This window comes from Lutra lutra, chromosome 2, assembly GCF_902655055.1.
Source record: "Lutra lutra chromosome 2, mLutLut1.2, whole genome shotgun sequence".
NCBI classification, from domain to species: domain Eukaryota; kingdom Metazoa; phylum Chordata; class Mammalia; order Carnivora; family Mustelidae; genus Lutra; species Lutra lutra.
Window position 1 is genome coordinate 119,623,893 of NC_062279.1, and position 18,394 is coordinate 119,642,286.

The following is an 18,394-nucleotide window of genomic DNA, read 5'->3' on the forward strand; positions in this document are numbered from 1 at the left end:
TTTTAGATTTAAATACCTCATTTGTATAAAATATATAATCAGTAATAGTAAAAGAAATGATCAATGACATAAGATTATAAATAAAGCAAAGCAACTCAGGAACAATGAAAAAACAAAAACAAGGGTTGCCTGCATGGCCTAGCAGGTTAAGCTTCAGACTCTTGGTTTCAGCTCAGGTCATGATCTTAGGGTCACTGGGTCCAATCCTGTGTCTTAGAACTCTGGGCTCAGTGGGGTGTCTGCTTAGGATTCCCTTCCTCTCCTTCTCCTTCTGCCTCTCCCTGTCCTCAAATGAGTAAATGTTTACAATTAAGTAAATAACAAAACAAAACAAAACAAAACAGTAATTCTCCAAGATTTCTCCTATTAAAGCATTTCCATTCCATTAAACTATCACATGAATCAAAATATTGATTCCTATACAAAGACCTCATCAAGCTATACCAAGGGAGTCCTTACCTTTCTTCTTTCAAATTTTAATTCCAGATTTCTTTGTTTTAAGCTTATCAGAATTTTTTAACTCTGAAGAGATTTTATCTGATGTTATCAGATTTCTTTGCCTTAAAGAAATAAACATAGGATTAAAGATAGGATTTTTCCTATCTTAAAACCAAGAAGCAAGCTAGTAACCTGCCTTTTGGTTTTCCATATGTTAGAAAATAGCAGTAATTTCCAAAATAATTATGACGTTATTTTTCATATTTTGAGCCAGAATACTGATAAAAGTTTCTAAAACAGCCTGCATGTTTTGAAGTTAAATAGGTTTTCATTTTCATACTGTGTAAGATAACATCTAGTATTTTGTCTTCCTCTGTCTCCTTCTGTTTTTTCCCATCCTTTTAGCTCATTTGCCTTATCTGATGTTTAATTTTACCTTCAATAACCCACTTGCTCAGTCAACTACAAAGCTGACTTCCCAGCCAAAAGTCTTGGTGCAGCTTCATAAAGCCTGTGATTAATGTGCTGACCAACATTATATTAAATACAGAATGTGCAAACACAGTCCACACCGCTGCTTCAATCCTCTGCTTCAAGTGTATGGGAGCCAATCAGCAGAAATCAAAATTAGTAGGTTCCTTATAATAAAAATTCCTTGTTGTTATTGAAACTAATTTTCATCTATCCAAACAAAAATTTCCTGAGCATACAGGCCAAATTTGGCCACAGAAGTCTTAACAGTATGAATGAGGTTCACTCACCCCAATTCCTACTCAAAAATCCATTCATCCAATAATGACTTTTTTTCTTAATCAAATGAGAGCGTGATGGGATGGAAATTACTGCTGTTACAGGGCAAATTTTCTTTTCTTTTTTTTTTTTAAGATTTATTTATTTATTTGAGAGAGAGACAGAGATAGCAAGGGAGAGCACGAGTGGGAAAAGAGGGTGAAGCAGGCTCCCTGCTGAGCAAGGAGCCCTAATGTAGGACTTGATCCCAGGACCCTGGGATCATGACCTGGGCCAAACGCAGCAGCTTAATCAACTGAGCCACCCAGGCACCCTAAATTTTATTTCTTAAATGCATGGCTGTCCTTAATAAAGAAAGAGGAAGTTGTGTTGACCAATTCTCCAGAGCTGTAAGGTCAAATGCAGAGTGGCACGGACCTTAACGCTATCTTTTCTGTAGGAAAAGAGGCATTTCGTCATGATCTTACCACTTAGTATTTTCAAAAACTTTACTATGCTGAGTGAAGTAAGTCAAGCAGAGAAAGCCAATTATCATATGGTTTCACTTACTTGTGAAGCATAAGGAATAACACAGAGGACATTGGGAGATGGAGAGGAGAAGTTAGTTGGGAGAAATCGGGGCAGGGGAGACAAACCATGAGAGACTGTGGACTCTGAGAAACAAACTGAGGGTTTTGGAAGGGAGGGGGTGGGGGGTTGGGTGAGCCTGGTGGTGGCTATTAAGGAGGGCATGGATTACATGGAGCACTGGTGTGGTGCATAAACAATGAATTTTGGAACACTGATGAAAAAATTAAATTAAATTAAAAAAAAAAAAAAACTTTACTATCTTTGGCATTTTGAATTGTAGACACTTCTACTTGACCAGAGAAAATTTCTTCCAAGATACTGTCTTATCTGTACTGTTGTCATAACTGATTAATTGTTTTACTTTCCTCAGAAATATTAAAAATTTAATCAGCAGTAGCAACTTTGTTTCAGAAGATGTTCCACGGATTAAACAACTCAAAAGCAAACAATACAAATATCGCCTACATTATGCCATTTTTCTTTACTTTTAGATACAGTAATGTAACAAATGTCTGGTTATTTCCATATCTGAACACAGAACTCACTTTAAAACTCAGCTTAGCAATAGCATTTTCTCTGAAATAACATAATATAAAGTGTCCTTTCAGTGATGTGGGTATAAGGTGTTGTATTCTAAAAATAGCTCTTTGCATAGTATGTATGTGTATAACTTCTCCCAAAAGAAAAAGAAGTGTTCCTGCCAAAAAAAGTTAAGAAGTCAGAGGCAGCATATAGTAAGAAGAGAAAGCACCTGACTGAATCTGGATGCTGTCTCCAGAGCTAGAACCCCGCGTATGTCACCATGTTTCTCTGGGTCTGCATTTTCTCTACTCCCCTCGCATTAACAGGTTAAATTAGATGTGCACTCTGATCCTTTCCAACTTGAAAAGTCTGTGAGCTAATAAAATCATGCCAGACATCTGCATATTTTAACCATTATACTTAAAAGGGAACAAAAATGTCTATTTCAGACAAATTTCAAAGATACTTTACTGAACATAAGATTTTATATACAAAACTTAAATAGTGGAAAGAAATGATATAAAATAAAATGTCTCATAAAACAATTTATCTTTATGTGGGAAAATAAAGCAAGAATAAAGCAAGAAAAGGAGAAAGGCAGAATTACCAGACCTTTTTACATTCAAAAGCAGATCATGTAACTATAAACAGGTCCACTTTTGTGACGCCAACATTCTCAAGAGTTATAAGAACGAAGTTTGAGATAATTCAATTTGCCCTCAACTGCTTGTATTGTGACTTACTGTTATGTATGAGCAGGTGTCTCTGCAAAGAAAATGGGGTTCGGAACAAAGCTTTACATTCCTCACATTGGAACGGTCTCTCTTCAGAATGCGTCTGCAGATGAAAGAAACTGAATCAGGGGGGTCTAGAATCATCTAGTCGTGACAATAATTGGAACTTGTATTCGTGATGCGGGAGAGGAAGGGGAAGGTAGACAGTATCTTGTTTCTTCTGGTGACATTCTTTTACCATAAAACCATAAACACAAATACACTATGTTCACAGGAGAAAAACAACTCTATTTTTAAATTCTCACATTAATTATATATTTGATAAATAATAAAGGAAATTGTTTCTCTAATCTCAAAATGCTAATCTGAATATACCCAGATTTCTCAGGATTTATGCTGCAGAGTAAAATGATTTATAATTTCTCTGAAGTCTAAACCTTCATTCTTACTGGACAGGCTTTCACTATGGTAGTATAACACTTTCAAAATAATCAAAGGAAACTGGTAAAAGGAGACAGTTTCCACCTTCTCCCCTCAACATCACTGAATAAGTTCCAATAATTTTTAGTCCTAGATACCATTTCCCCCTAAATTAAACTAGAACATTTACTCATACTTAAACCAAGTAACATTCATTAAATATTTATTTTGTGTCACTGCTACACTCAACTTAACATATTACATGAATTTTTTCACTTAATTCTAACATTAATTTGATGGACAGTATACTATTACTGTCCCCATTTTACAGTAACTCAAAGAGTTACAATAACTTGCCAGAGATCAAACAATGTAGACGCAGCAAGTACCTTTAAACACGGAACAAACAGAAATACACTGAGAAACAATAAACAACAGGAAACCAGGAATGAAAACAAAGCAAACAACAAAACAGTATACTTAGTCACTTCTCCTGTTTTTTTAATCACACATCAGTATTAACCTGTTTGGCACAAGTCAGTATATAAAATCCTATTCTACCATTAGAATTTATTCAGATAAATTCTAAAAACCAAAAATTGAACTATATTCTCTTATATAATAAAACACATCATATAATTCATTAGTTTTTATGATACATGTGGCATAAAAATAAAGGGAATAAATAAAGCACTTTATTCACAGCATAAAGATTTAAAAATTTTCTTAGTTTAATGTACATTGTAATATTCAAGATGTACATATTACATATTAACATAATGTTGGTGAATAGGGATTACCATGTCTGTTTTCAGTTGTAAAATATATAGAGAAAGGATGAGGGGAGCTAATATTTAAAACTTGAGAAAAATTACACGTATTCAAGTGTGTTATTTAGCCTTATAAATGAACATGATAACTGGGAAAAAATAGAAAAAAGAGTAAGTTTCTTTCACTACATAAAATATATGGACACTTAATATAGCAAAACACGGCATTTCAAATTGGTAGAACAACAGTGGACAGTTTGGTAAATGGTTTTGAGGCAACTGTATAGATATCTGGGAAAAAATTAAACTATCTATTATTCATTCACCCCTTTCAATAAAGCCCATTTCGATTCAGCTTTTTTTTTTCAAATGTGAAGAACAAATCCTCAATATACTAGAAGAAAATATGAGTGAATTGTTAAATACATTTTGAGCAGGAAAAGGCTTTCTAAGCATGGCAGAAGCTCAAATATGCAGATGAGAGAAGTCATTAAATTTAAAATCATAAGGCAAAAATGTTTGGTGGCAAAGAATATTTGCAATATGAAATAAATATTTTAAGCTGCTAATATAAAGAGTTATGGCACATTTACAGGAAAAGATGAAAACTCAAAAAAAAAAAAAAAGAGGCAAAAAGATTCCTCCAAGTAGCACTCTTGCAATCTCCTTCATTACTTATTTTGTGCCCAGGCCATGCTATGCACCTCATGCCCTTATGTGTCAGTCCTGTTTTACGGGGAGATAGCAGTAAAAACAGAAGACTAAGTCCTAGCTATCACGGAGCTCTCCCACTGGCGAAGAGAAAAAGACAATGAACAAACCATAAAACATGAAGTACATGCTATAGAGAAAAATAAAGAAGGGAAAGGGGATAGCAAAAGTTTCAAAGAAAGGGATAGCAATTTAAGCAGAAATTCTAGCTGAGAAGGTGACTCGAGAGAAGAACTGATGGAACTGAGGGAACAAGGGCACGTCTCCCTCTGAGGCCTCTGGGCAGGAAACACCACGAAGGCCAGTGTGGTGGAGTGAGAGGAAGAAGCACAGAAGTGGGGAGATGAGGCTGGAAAAAAATGGGAAAAGAAGGAGAAGGAGAAGCAAATCGTGTAGGATCTGGTTGGGCACTGCAGGAATTTTGCTTTTTACTGGAAGAGATAAAAAATCTCAAATGAGTCTTGAGCCGATGACATTTCATAGGATGCTAAGGTGGGTGTGCTGAGAACAGGAGAGAGGGGGACATGGGAAAGCGGAGAACCCAGAGAAGCAACAGCAAGAAACCAAACAAGAGCTAATCAAGTCCTCCATCAGAGTGGTAGCTACCAACATACAAAGAAGTGGTAGATTTCCAGATATATGACGAAAGTTAACAGGTTTTTGTGGAGAGACTTGAATCTGAAGCATGAGACACAGGAAAGAAGATCTAAGATTGTGACCAGAGCAACGGTAGGATGGATCAGCCACCAGAAGAGCAAGCAAGAAACAGGTTTGCTGAAAGATAAGGGGCTGTTTGGGGTGGGTTCAAATGACTAGTCAAAGATGTCTAGTAGACAGTGGAACATTTCAAGTCTGCATCATAGTGTAGAACATTTGGGGATGTCAGACTATATAGTTTTGGGGCACCTGGCTGGCTCAGTGGGTTAAGCCTCTGCCTTTAGCTCAGGTCATGATCGCAGGGTCCTGGGATTGAGCCCCGCATTGGGCTCTCTGCTCAGCATGGAGCCTGCTTCCTCCTCTCTCTCTGCCTGCCTACTTGTGATCTCTCTCTGTGTCAAATAAATAAATAAAATCTTTAAAAAAATTATATAGTTTCGGTATTTAAACCCATAAATATAATGAGAGAATGAAAGTTAAAAAAACAAACAACTCTCTGTGGTATATCAGATTGGCAGAGGTAAGGAGAATGGATATTACTCATTGTTGACAAAAGGAAAAGATAGAGCAATCTCATCTCTTGTAACCGGGAATGTACATTTTCTGAGTGGCAGTGTGGCTCTATTGACCCAAAATGACAAACAGACACAGTCTTTGACTAACCAACTCCCTTGGCAGACATAGATCTGGCAATTATTTACATAAACAAAAACTTAAAAAAAAAAAAAAAACCAGCTAAATACCTACTGACAGATATAAACCTGGTTAACTAAATTTGAGTGGCTACTGTATATTTATTTTGATATGGAAAACCCACTAGAACATATTTTGAGTGTCAAAAGAACAATGCAAACCATTATAGGTAGAATACCACAGGCCACAAACATACACACATGTAGAATGGGGTGTGGGAAGTTGTCCTACGAAACACTAAGGAGGGTTTTCATAGTAAAGCAGAGAGTGGTATTTGATGGAACCTTTGCTTTCTTCTTTATACCTTTCTTTGATATTTAGTTTTCTACAAAGGGTAGATAATATTATTACAAAAAGAAGCTTTTGTCTTTAGAGCATCCATATTGGAACAAAGGGTTGCTTTAGTCTTCCAAAAGTATATTCCACCCTAACCTATTCTTTCCCTTTTTCCAAATCTAGGACAATATGATGTGTGGTTATGATTTAGTAGCTTGATGATGAAATAACTTGGGATAGCATGAAGGCTCACACCTCTGTTAACCAAACCAAAGCCACAACATCTAGATATGGCCTGAAATCAAGAGCTATTTTATGCAGTTAAGCTGTTAGTGCACAGCCAGGTGAATAAATATTTTTTTTTTAAAGATTTTATTTATTTATTTGACAGAGAGGGATCACAAGTAGGCAGAGAGGCAGGCAGAGAGAGAGAGAGGGAAGCAGGCTCTCTGCTCAGCAGGGAGCCCGATGCGGGACTCGATCCCAGGACCCTGAGATCATGACCTGAGCCGAAGGCAGTGGCTTAACCCACTGAGCCACCCAGGCGCCCGTGAATAAATATTTTTGTCAAAGATTCCAATACCACCAACAGAGTTGTGATGGCATGACCTGTCAAAGTCTCAGCATAATATTCTTTATGAGTACAGATAAAATTCAACTTTCTAAAGGGTGCTTATGCTTCCATTTTTCATCACTAAAGGGTGTCAAACTTTTCACTGACTTATTAATTACATTATCCTCCCCCCCACTTAAATGCCAAGTCACTGATGACATAACAAATGAACTTGTCCATGAACTGTACGTATATCTTATTATGTATCATATCATATATCTTTTTACGCACCAAGTCTGATTGTTGTTGCAGATGTAGAAAACACATAAGAAAATGTGTTCCACTATTTATAACACCTAATAAAATGTCTCAAGATTGCTTCAGGTTTTCAACATAATTTTTATACAATCATCACCAAATTAGCACGTTTCTAGCTGTATAAACCAAATATTAATTTCATTAGAACAGAATAAAATTCTCTTTGGGCCCATTCACAATTAAAAATTATAACCTGGACTATCACCAATATATATTGCTCTGTAGTAACAGTATTATTGGTAATGATATTTCTTCTTTGGGTCATGTACAAAGCAAGAAACTATCTTAAAATTCAGGGGAAATAACAGAGATAAAATAAATTTGTATAAAATATTCCTGAGATATATGTGTCAGAACTATTCTTTTTTCTTAAAAAAAAAAAAAAAGAGTTTTGTTATTGAAGTCTCAAGTCTGCATATCATAAGCATATTACGATCCCACTGGGTCACATAATAAACCTAAAGCTGCATAAAATGTGTGTCATCTGGCTGTTTACAAGGTCCGTGGATTAAATTTTTACTGTCAGATTTATAACTGGCTTCCTTAAAGGGCCTCGTCCTCACAAAAATGAATGGAAACTAGAGAGATATCAAAAAAAGCAGCTCAGTGCAGGAAAAGGTAGCTCATTTCACACAGATAAGTTAAGATTATAAAACGGAGGTTATGCTCTTACAAAAGTATAGCCTTTCATGACCAAGCCCAACCTTTCCTCTGCTTGAAAAGCCACAATTCCATTAGTACAAAGCCATAACTCCATGGAGCCAACTACTAAAGACTCAAGTTTATACCCGGATCAGGGCAAAGGGAATTTGCTAAAAGAAGGAATAATCACAGACTTATAGAAGTCTTCCTTGGAGGACAGCAATTCAGACTACCACTCAGGGAGTTCTCCCCGCTACAATACTGCTAAAACATGGCATCTCATATTTCTAACCAAGGACATTTCTAACAAATACTGCTTCAAACACATGACCCTTCAGGCTAGCTGACTTGACCATTAACTTAAAAGTTCTGCCTCTGCAATAGCCACTATTTATTACAGTAGCCCAGAGTCATACAGAATAAGTTTACTCTCTCTCCCACAAGAAACCTCTTTTGAATATATGGAAACAGCAATCATATCCCTTCACAAATGGTTGTAATAACCAGACACCTGCAGCTTCATTCATGAAAATATGGCTGTCGGGCACACCACAGGAATTGTAAAGCAGAACTTTCTGAATAGAAGTACGCGTTCTAATTTTTATAACTCATATGGAACAACTCACAGCAATTATACCAGCTCCTCTAGTGGGTAACTCGTTTGCTGTGCAAGATGGCTAAGTAAATCGGTAATTCTGCAATGAACTTTATGTGCCATCCAAAAATAAACAAGTGCAGATACCTAAAGTACAAACAGACAACAATGGATTGTTGGATTTTATAGGATTCTAATCTTATATAAAATTATACTCTCTAAAAATTAATACCAGTTGTGTAAGAAAGTTTTCATTAACATGTAATAGAAAAATAATAGTAAAAATAGAATAAAAACTAACAAATAATAAGATAAAAATAGGATTCTCTCCACACACCCCTCCCTGAGATTAAGAGTCTCTTATGGTTGTCTCCCTCCTGATCCCATCTTGTTTCATTTTTTCCTTCCCTACCCCCCTAGCCCCCAATTCTGCCTCTCAAATTCTTCATATCAAGGGAGATCATATGATAATTGTCTTTCTCTGATTGACTTATTTCACTCAGCATAATATGTTCTAGTTCCATCCACGTCGCTGCAAATGGCAAGATTCCATTTCTTTTGATGGTTGCATAGTATTCCATTGTATATATCTCCTACACATCTTCTTTATCCATTCATCTGTTGATGGACATCTAGGCTCTTTCCATAGTTTGGTTATTGTGGACATTGCTGGTATAAACATTCAGGTGCACGTGCCCCTTCAGATTCCTACATTTGTTATCTTCAGGGTAAATAACCAGTAGTGCTATTGCTGGGTATGTGATATGGTGGGTGCTGTGAAGTGTGTAAGCCTGACAATTCACAAACCTGTACCCCTGGGGCAAATAATACATTATATGTTAATAAAAATTATTATTAAAAAAAATAGGATTCAAATATTTGGCCAGACAAGATAGATAGATAAATAGACAAATGCTAAAATGTGTGTGTGGGGGGCGCCTGGGTGGCTCAGTGGGTTAAGCCCCTACCTTCAGCTCAGGTCGTGATCTCAGGGTCCTGGGATCGAGCCCCACATCAGGCTCTCTGCACAGCAGGGAGCCTGCTTCCCCCTCTCTCTCTGTCTGCTTCTCTGCCTACTTGTGATCTCTCTCTCTCTTAAAAAAAAAAAAAAAAAAAAGTGCGTGTGTGTGTGTGTGTGTGATGTTTGTGTGTTCTATCCAATTATCTAAGTGTCACATCACCAGAGGACATATTCTCAATGAAACCTTCATAAAAACTAATCTATTTTTCAACCTAATACAGATATAAACTAAATTCAAAAAAACTACAGTTAAAAAAAAAAAAAAAAACAAACTACAGTTTAGAGTCAGTTTCTAATTTTAAATATAAAACATCCAAGATGGGATATTAGGTTCAAAGTCTATTCTCTACTGAAAATAGTGTACTTCAGCATATTTTAAGTATAACATACAGTTCTCATTTGTACATTTTTAGTTTTCATTGGTTCAGATTTATGACATTTGCTGGTATAATACAAATTTTTTGTTCATTTGTCGTTTTTCACATTCCACATATAAGTGAAATCATATGGTATTTGTCTTTCTCTGCCTGACTTATTTCACTTAGCATAATACCCTCTATGTCTATTCATGTTGTCACAAATGGCAAGATCTCGTTCTTTTTTATGGCGGAATAATATTCCATTGTGCATATACCGCATCTAATTTATCCATTCATCTATCGATGTACACTTGGGTTGCTTCAATATCTTGGCTTCTGTAAATAAGAAGGGCACATACATCTTTTTGAATTAGTGTTTTTGTAATCTTTCAGTAAATAGTAGTGAAATTACTGGATCATATGGTATTTCCATTTTTAATTTTTTGAGAGCTCCTATACTGTTTTCCATAGTGGTTGCACCAATTTACACTTCCACCAACAGTGCCCAAGGGGTCCCTTTTCTCCACATCTTCACCAACATGTGTCTTGTCTTTTTGATACTAACCATTCTGACAGGGTTGAAATGGTATTTTATTGTGGTTTTGATTTGTGGTACAAATTGTTATATGAGAAGAGTATCTATTTTTCAAAAATATACAGCTTTCCATTTAACTTAGCTTCCAAATTTATATTACCTACCATCAAAATTCTGATATCATTTAAAAATTCATTAGAGAATAATATGAGAGCAGTGGTTATAAATCAGGATCTCAGGGGTGCCTGGGTGGCTCAGTTGGTTGGGCAGCTGACTCTTGATTTCAGCTCAGGCCATGATCTCAGAGGTATGAAATCAAGCCCCACATCAGGCTCTGTGCTGAGCAGAAGCTTGATTTATTCTTTATTCTCTCTCTTCCTCTGCCTCTCCCCTGACTGGCTCTCTCTCTCAAATAAATAAATCTTTGAAAATAATAAATAAAATAAATGAGGATCTCATTCCATACCTAAAAACAAATTCTTCGTGGATTAAAACAGTAATAAAAAGGAAACTAATATAACTTTTAAAGGCATTGATAAATGCTTGTGTAGTGCTGGAATAAGAAAGTTTTCTGAATAAGACCTAAAACTCAGAAGCTGTCTATACTCAGAAGCCATAAAACTCATAACCCATGTCATATTTCAAAACATAAAAATGTAAAACCTCTTTATTCAAATGATGCAAATTGATAGATGGAGACAAATATTAGAAACAAAAATAGCAAAGGATTAACATTCATAATACCTATAGAGCTCCTAGAAACCAATGAGAAAACAGCCAAATGGTCCAATAAAAAAGTGGATGAAGAGAAACCTATAAGCATTTCTAAAAAGTAATGTGAATGGAACATAAAATTATAAAAAGAATACAACTTCACTAAACATTGCTTAAATGCAATGAAATATCACTTTTCCATTCTCAGACTGAAAAAAAAACCCTGACAAAATCAAACGTTGACTGTACAGATAAAGGGGCATTTGAATCACTGCTAAGTGAAAGAGCTTTTTCAGAAGGCAGTTGGGCAGGAGCAAAACTTACTATTCTATTAAAGAAAAACTTTAAAGAAAGCTATTACTATTCATAAATTTCATAACTAAGATCTATTTGCACTAATGCTCTTGATATACATATAAAGTTTCATGTAAAAGAATGTTCACTGAAGTATTGCTCAAAATAGTAATAGTTACAAAAAATGAGTAGCTTTATATGGACCTACCTGAAAAACTCTCCAAGTCATGTTAAGGCAAAGAAGTAAGTTCCAGATGACATCTATGTCCTAATACCACTTACATTTAAATATACTTATCTCCCAGACGGGCAGCTAAAACCTTGTGCTTTTCTCCAAGCTCTATCCAGAAGAATGTTCTCTTATACAAAAACAACAGTGTGACATGTGGAAGTAACTGAAGATCTGACTAAGGAGATGAAGGAGATGGCTGGTATGCATTGCACTTGAAAAATTCAAGTCTTATCTAACACTGTGGAATCTGTTTCCAATAGTTGGTTTTCCCTGTTCCTAGACTATCTTTCCAATTCTGCTACCCAAACACAACTCTCACCTTCTCATTTCTAATCTTCCACACTCCAACCCATTATAAACAGTGAGAAAATATGTCAAAGGCATTATACTGAGGATAACAATTATATTTTACTCTGTACAAAATAACCTCTAATTATTAGGACCACCAGCCTTCGGATATAGTAGTAAATGTGGTCATAATTATCAATTTGTAGACATAATGTGTACAGATTTAATATATTTAAGAAAACCCCAAAATGTATACACAGGGGAGTGAACTAGAATTGTGGGGGACCAGGGAAGGAAGGTGCTATTAGGGATCACGACCTAAGTTACATAACTAAGTACCCATGCATTCATGTGTGTTTTTGAGATTTTACTTTCTTAAGATATCTACTACAAAAAAAAGGAAAAAAATGTTAATCAAATTGAAAAAATAACAAAAAAGGGGTGCCTAGGTGGCTCAGTCATTAAGCATCTGCCTTTGGCTGCCTTCAGATCAGGTCATGATCCTGGGTTCCTGGGATGGAGCCCTGCATCAGGCTCCCTGCTCAGCGGGGAACCAGCTTCTTCTTCTCCCACTCCCCCTGCTTGTGTTCCCTCTCTTGCTGTGTCTCTCTCTATCAAATAAATGAATAAAATCTTAAAAATAAAATAAAACAATCCAAAAAATGTCATCTTCCTCTCTTTCAATATTTCCAGATGTGAGGTTTTAAGAGGGTTAGGGATGTACACTTGATTAGGCAGGTTAAGTGAAAGAAGTTCAAAACCCTGGACTGGGCTGGGCTAGGCTGTAAAAAGCACAGCAAAGAGTAAAGCCGATATCCCACTTAAGGTGAGCTCAGGAGATAAGCATTAGTCTGAAGCTTCAAGGCAGAGACAAGACTTGGAGGCCAGAGGTTTAGGAGTCGAGACCCTATTCCCAGAGGAGCACGGATGAAGGAAGCTCTGAAGGGCAATGAGCAATGATTTGGTTCTGGCAAACACTAGGAGGTACGGTCTCCAGTCAGTGACTCTTCAGTTAATATCTGGGGGTGGGGAGAGTGGAGGGAGTAGAATAAAGCTGGGAGGGAGGTTTCTCTATTAACATCCAAGAATAAAGGGGAATCACTGATGTGGCAGTAAGTAAACAAGTCAAGTATTTATCTCAAAATTACAACAGCTCAAATTAAAGGTTTAAAGAGTAGTACTTAGGTATCTCAGACTGTTTAAACTCAATTAGTGTAGAATGAATACAACAAGGATTTCCCAGTGTATCACTAAACCTCTTAAAATCAAGAAAGAAGAAGAGTATACAAACAGCACTGCAAATGTGGCAAAATGTACTGCAAATATATGTATATTTTAAATCACATCTCATATAATACAACAACTACTAAGAACATTAAATCTTATTTATTTGCTATGATCTTTTTATGGATTTTATTTATCCATACTATTTATGTCACATTCAAAGCACAATGTGGCCAGTAAATTAAAGTACAGAATCTATCTTCAAACTTATAGTTTAATCTGGAAAATAAAGTGCTTATGTTAGAAAGTATACAGTGCTATCTCATCACGCACTGCAGAAAAAATTGCTTTAATTGGGTAAGTGATTTGCCATTAGCTAAATAAGCTTCAGACAAACATCTATCTCTTGTTTCTCTCTGTCAGATTCAATTCCTGCATGCCTCGCTCAGTGTGAGCATCTCATCATTGTGAATGTGCTTCCAGAAAACAAAAATAGATAATTTTGTACAACTCAGCACCTTGAATGCTTTACCTATAGCAGATGTAAGGGTGAGAAATGTGGTACAAAGTCAAAGGAAAAAATGACTGTGATGGACTTACTGAGTGATTCTTTCAGTCTACAACATGACACCTTCCTTAGAGATTTTCAAAGAGTTTTTTAATTATATAAAATTTATGCCATATTTTATATAGTTTTAGAATCTAATCCATGATTCATTTATGGAGAGACTTATGCTTTCCTTTAAAGAAGGCTTAATAAAATTTTACATGGGCAAAATCTGATCTGCAATGTCTGTCAAACAGACCATGACCAAAAAAATACTTTTTATATTGAAATTCAGCATACATACACATACACACATGAATGTATTATTTCATTAAATTGCCCTTATTCTTATATTTTCTATTCTATTCTTTAATGTCCATTCATGACCCAGTAAATTGATTTCAAAACACAAAGTGGTCATGGCCCCAAGTTTGGAAATCCCTGAATTGAGATATTAATATAGAAGGCCCAATGGAATTATTCCATGAAAGGGTGTGACCAGAGTTCCTCATAGGCTTCTAAAGTTCATCTCTGGAGGGTTATGTAAAGGGTCAGAAAAGGCCTTTTATTTGAATAGACATTCCTCTGTCCCCTGAAGCTTGTTTATGACTTCATCAGGACAAAACCTCTCTGTATTCATTTCCATCATCAAGCATGTAGTGCCAGCTTCATGATCCAGGATGACTGAGTCCATCTAGAGGTCCTGCCTATAGCAGGAGGAGGGGAGCACTATACACCTTCTCTCATTCTGCTTTGCAATAAATTTGATAAGGAACAAAATGGAGGGTGAAGACTACTTGACTAGAACTACAAGTTCTAAAGTGACTGTCCAGTTATGATTTATAGATCTAGTTAGATCCAGATGAACAATCATTATTTTAACTAGATCCAAAAAATTCAATTAGTATTCAGGTCAAATAATTGTCAGAAAGGATTAGGGAGAGGAAAAACTAATTTTGACCTACTTAGCCTATATAATTGGCAAAATGATGGAACAAGTTATTAAGTTTTAGAAACAAAAATCGCCCCTTTAAAGTTTGATATTGCCATAATCACACTGAAAGATAATATTTCCTTTTCAAGCAAATCCAAATGTTAAGAGAAGAATGACTCTAAAATGAATAAAGTAAGTATAATAAAAATGCAAAAGTTACATAACCAAAGAAACCAAAAGAACAATTATTTTATTTAAAATAACCACCTTTGGGGCGCCTGGGTGGCTCAGTGGGTTAAGCCGCTGCCTTCGGCTCAGGTCATGATCTCAGGGTCCTGGGATCGAGTCCCACATCGGGCTCTCTGCTCAGCAGGGAGCCTGCTTCCCTTCCTCTCTCTCTGCCTGCCTCTCTGCCTACTTGTGATCTCTGTCTGTCAAAGAAATAAATAAAATCTTTAAAAAATAAAATAAAATAAAATAAAATAACCACCTTTGTTGTGCTATATGATGGAGATCAGTTAGACTCAGATGGTTTTTTTTCCCCCTAATTTCCTTGCATATCCTTATTTTTCAGTTTCCTAACTGGCCATTAATGAATAATGATGGAAGAAAAAGTTTATCTGCTTTTTCTACATAACTCTTGGAGCATATTTTAGACTTTTTCACTTAACCATACCAAATACATGCTAGGATCATACAGTCAGAATCACATTTGTCTATAGCAGAAGGATTGAATGTGCTTTCCACTTTGGAAATTATAGGCATCATTGTTTCTATCCTTCCCAAGACATCATTATTACTTTCATTTGATTTATGGCTTAATGTATGCGAGATGGTGCAAAGATCCTGTGCCAAATTCCCATATGGCATATAACATAAGCCAAACTGAAAAACTCGTAAATGTGGGTAGATCAGTTTCATCAAAGAATGGAGCAAGAGAGTTCCAGAGACTGAGCAGGAAACTAGCCAGATAATTTTTTATAGTCATGCAATTCCAAAGCAGCAGTAATGAATGTGGTCCTGCTCCTGATCATTTAATGCTTGAGTTAAACCTAAGGGCAGTCAGCAAGAAATTAGGCAGAGACAATTTGGGACACTATCAATCAATTCTTTTTATTTTCTGGCAAATCTAACTTTTTTTTTTTCCTTTTTAGGCTAAAGCTAAAATTATGTCACTAGCTTTTTAAATGATTTAAAATAGAAAGAATGATGCTTTGAAGTCTCAATAAATATTGAAATAACTATAACTCCAATGGACTGATATAAGAGAAAAATAAGCAACAAGTTATTTTAAAAGATACTATATACATATTACTTAACAGCATGCTAAAATATGTTAACCAAAATCAATAAGCAAGCAGTGCCATAGCCAGCTGGGCAAGCACTCCAAGCCCCCAAGCTTCAACTGCAATCCCACCACAGCCAGTGAGCACAAAAGGCCCACAAAGGGTACATCTCTCCAATATCTGGGGCTGGGGGGAATCTCATGACCATGGGGATTATACTTCTGGGCCTAAGAGTTATAGTAATACAGGCCTACAATCAAGAAGCAAGAAAAATCCCAAAAAGCAAACTTATCTTCCACCTGAAGGAGCTAGAAAAAGAAGAACAAACAAAGGCCAATGCCCATAGAAGGAAGAAAATAATAAAGATTGAAGGAGAAACAAATGAAATAGAGAATACAATAAACAAACAATAGAAGAGATGAATGAAACCAGGAGCTGGTTCTTTGAACAAATTAACAGACTTGATGAACTTTTGGACCCATTAAAAAAAAAAAAAAGGAGAGAAAATAAGTAAAATTGGAAGTGAAAATATGAAAACAAAGTAATGATCATAAAGCTGTTCAATGAACTCAGAAGAATGGATGAAAACTCCAAAGCCGAGATAGAAAATATAAGAAAGTACCAAACAGAAGTCACAGAACTGAAGAATATAATAACTGAACTGAAAAATACACTGAGGGGCTCAACAGCAGACTGGATGAAACAGAAGAATGGATCAGCAAGCTAGAAGACAAAAACAACAGAACTCTCCCTGACAAAGCAGCAAAAAAGAAAAAGGAATTTAAAAAAGTAAAGACAGCTTAAGCAGCATATGGAACATCATCAAGCAGAATAACATCCACATTATAGGGGTCTTAGAAGGAGAAGACATAAAACTTTTTGAAGAAATAATGACTGATAATTTTGCTAATCTGGGAAAGGAAACAAACATGTAGGTTCAGGAAGCCCAGTGAGATATCCACACCAACCCACGTTATAATTAAGATGTCAAAAGTCAAAGAGAGAATCTTAAAAATAGCAAAAGAAAAATTATGTGTTATGTACAAAGGAAACTTCATATAGCTATAAGCAGAGTTTTCAGCAGAAAGTATGCAGGCCAGAAGACAGTGACATAAAGTATTCAAAGTTGCAAAGGAAAAAATTCTCAACCAAGAATAGTCTACCTGGCAAGGTTATTATTTGGAATAGAAGGAGAGCTAAAGTATTTTCCAGATAAGCAAAACAAAGGAGTTCATCACCATTAAACAAAACCTAAAAGAAATGTTAAAGGGACTTCTTTAGCCTGAAAAGAAAGGGCACTAAGTAGTAACAAGAAAACATATGAAAGTAAAAATCTCACTGAAAAAGGTAAATATATAGTAAAAACAGTGGATTAATCATTTATAAAGCAATTATAAAGGTTAAAAGACAAGGTAATAAAAGTAACTCAATAGTTAAGGGATACATAAAAGATGTGAAATGTGACATCAAGAGCATTAAAAAACAGTAGTGTTTTTTAACACCATATTTATACCAATGGATAAATCATCCAGACAGAAAGTAGAAATCATATAGAGAGAAACTCTATAAGGAAATATAGGTTTACATGACACATTATACCAGATGTACTTAATAGATAAATATAGAACATTTCATCCCAAAGCAGATATAGAGATATTCTTCTTAGGTGCATATGCAATATTCTTCAGGATAAATCACATGCTAGGTCACAAAGCAATCTCAAAAAATTCGGAAAGACTGAAATCATTATCACACATTTTTCCCAACCATTAGGGAAAAAAAAAAAAGAAGAAGAACAAATGAAACCTAAAGTTAGTAGAAGAAAGGAAATAATAAAGATCAGAATGGAAATCAGTGAACTAGAAGGTTCTTATAAATAAAATCAGAAAGAGGAGATGTTAAAACTGATACCACAGAAATATAAATCATCATAAAACTACAAAAAATTACATGCAAAAAAAATGGATGATCTATAAGAAATAGAAAAATTCCTGGAAATAAACTTTTTTTTTTTTTAAGTTTTTTTATTTATTTGATAGACAGAGATCACAAGTAGGCAGAGAGGCAGGCAGGGAGAGAGAAGAGAAAGCAGGCTCCCTGCTGAGCAAAGAGCCCAACGTGGGGCTCGATCCCAGAACCCTGGGATCATGACCTCAGTTGAAGGCAGAGGCTTTAACCCACTGAGCCACCCAGGCACCCCTGGAAATAAACTTTTAAGACCAAATCATGAATAAAAAATAGACAAATTATACTAAGAGGACTGAATCAGTAATCAAAACTTCCCAGCAAACAAGAGTCCGGGACAAGATGG

The 18,394-nt window shown here is 35.6% G+C and overlaps 1 protein-coding gene across 4 annotated transcripts in view; it reads right to left on the reverse strand.

Moving 5' to 3' along the window:
- Positions 1-18,394, reverse strand: part of PRDM5 (PR/SET domain 5) — a 229,896-nt gene that overhangs the window by 76,661 nt on the left and 134,841 nt on the right. For all 4 annotated transcript variants that reach the window (XM_047718339.1, XM_047718342.1, XM_047718341.1 and 1 more), the window contains exon 11: positions 3,024-3,117. In XM_047718339.1, the coding sequence (XP_047574295.1) occupies positions 3,024-3,117 (94 nt within the window). The remainder of the gene's footprint in view (positions 1-3,023; positions 3,118-18,394) is intronic.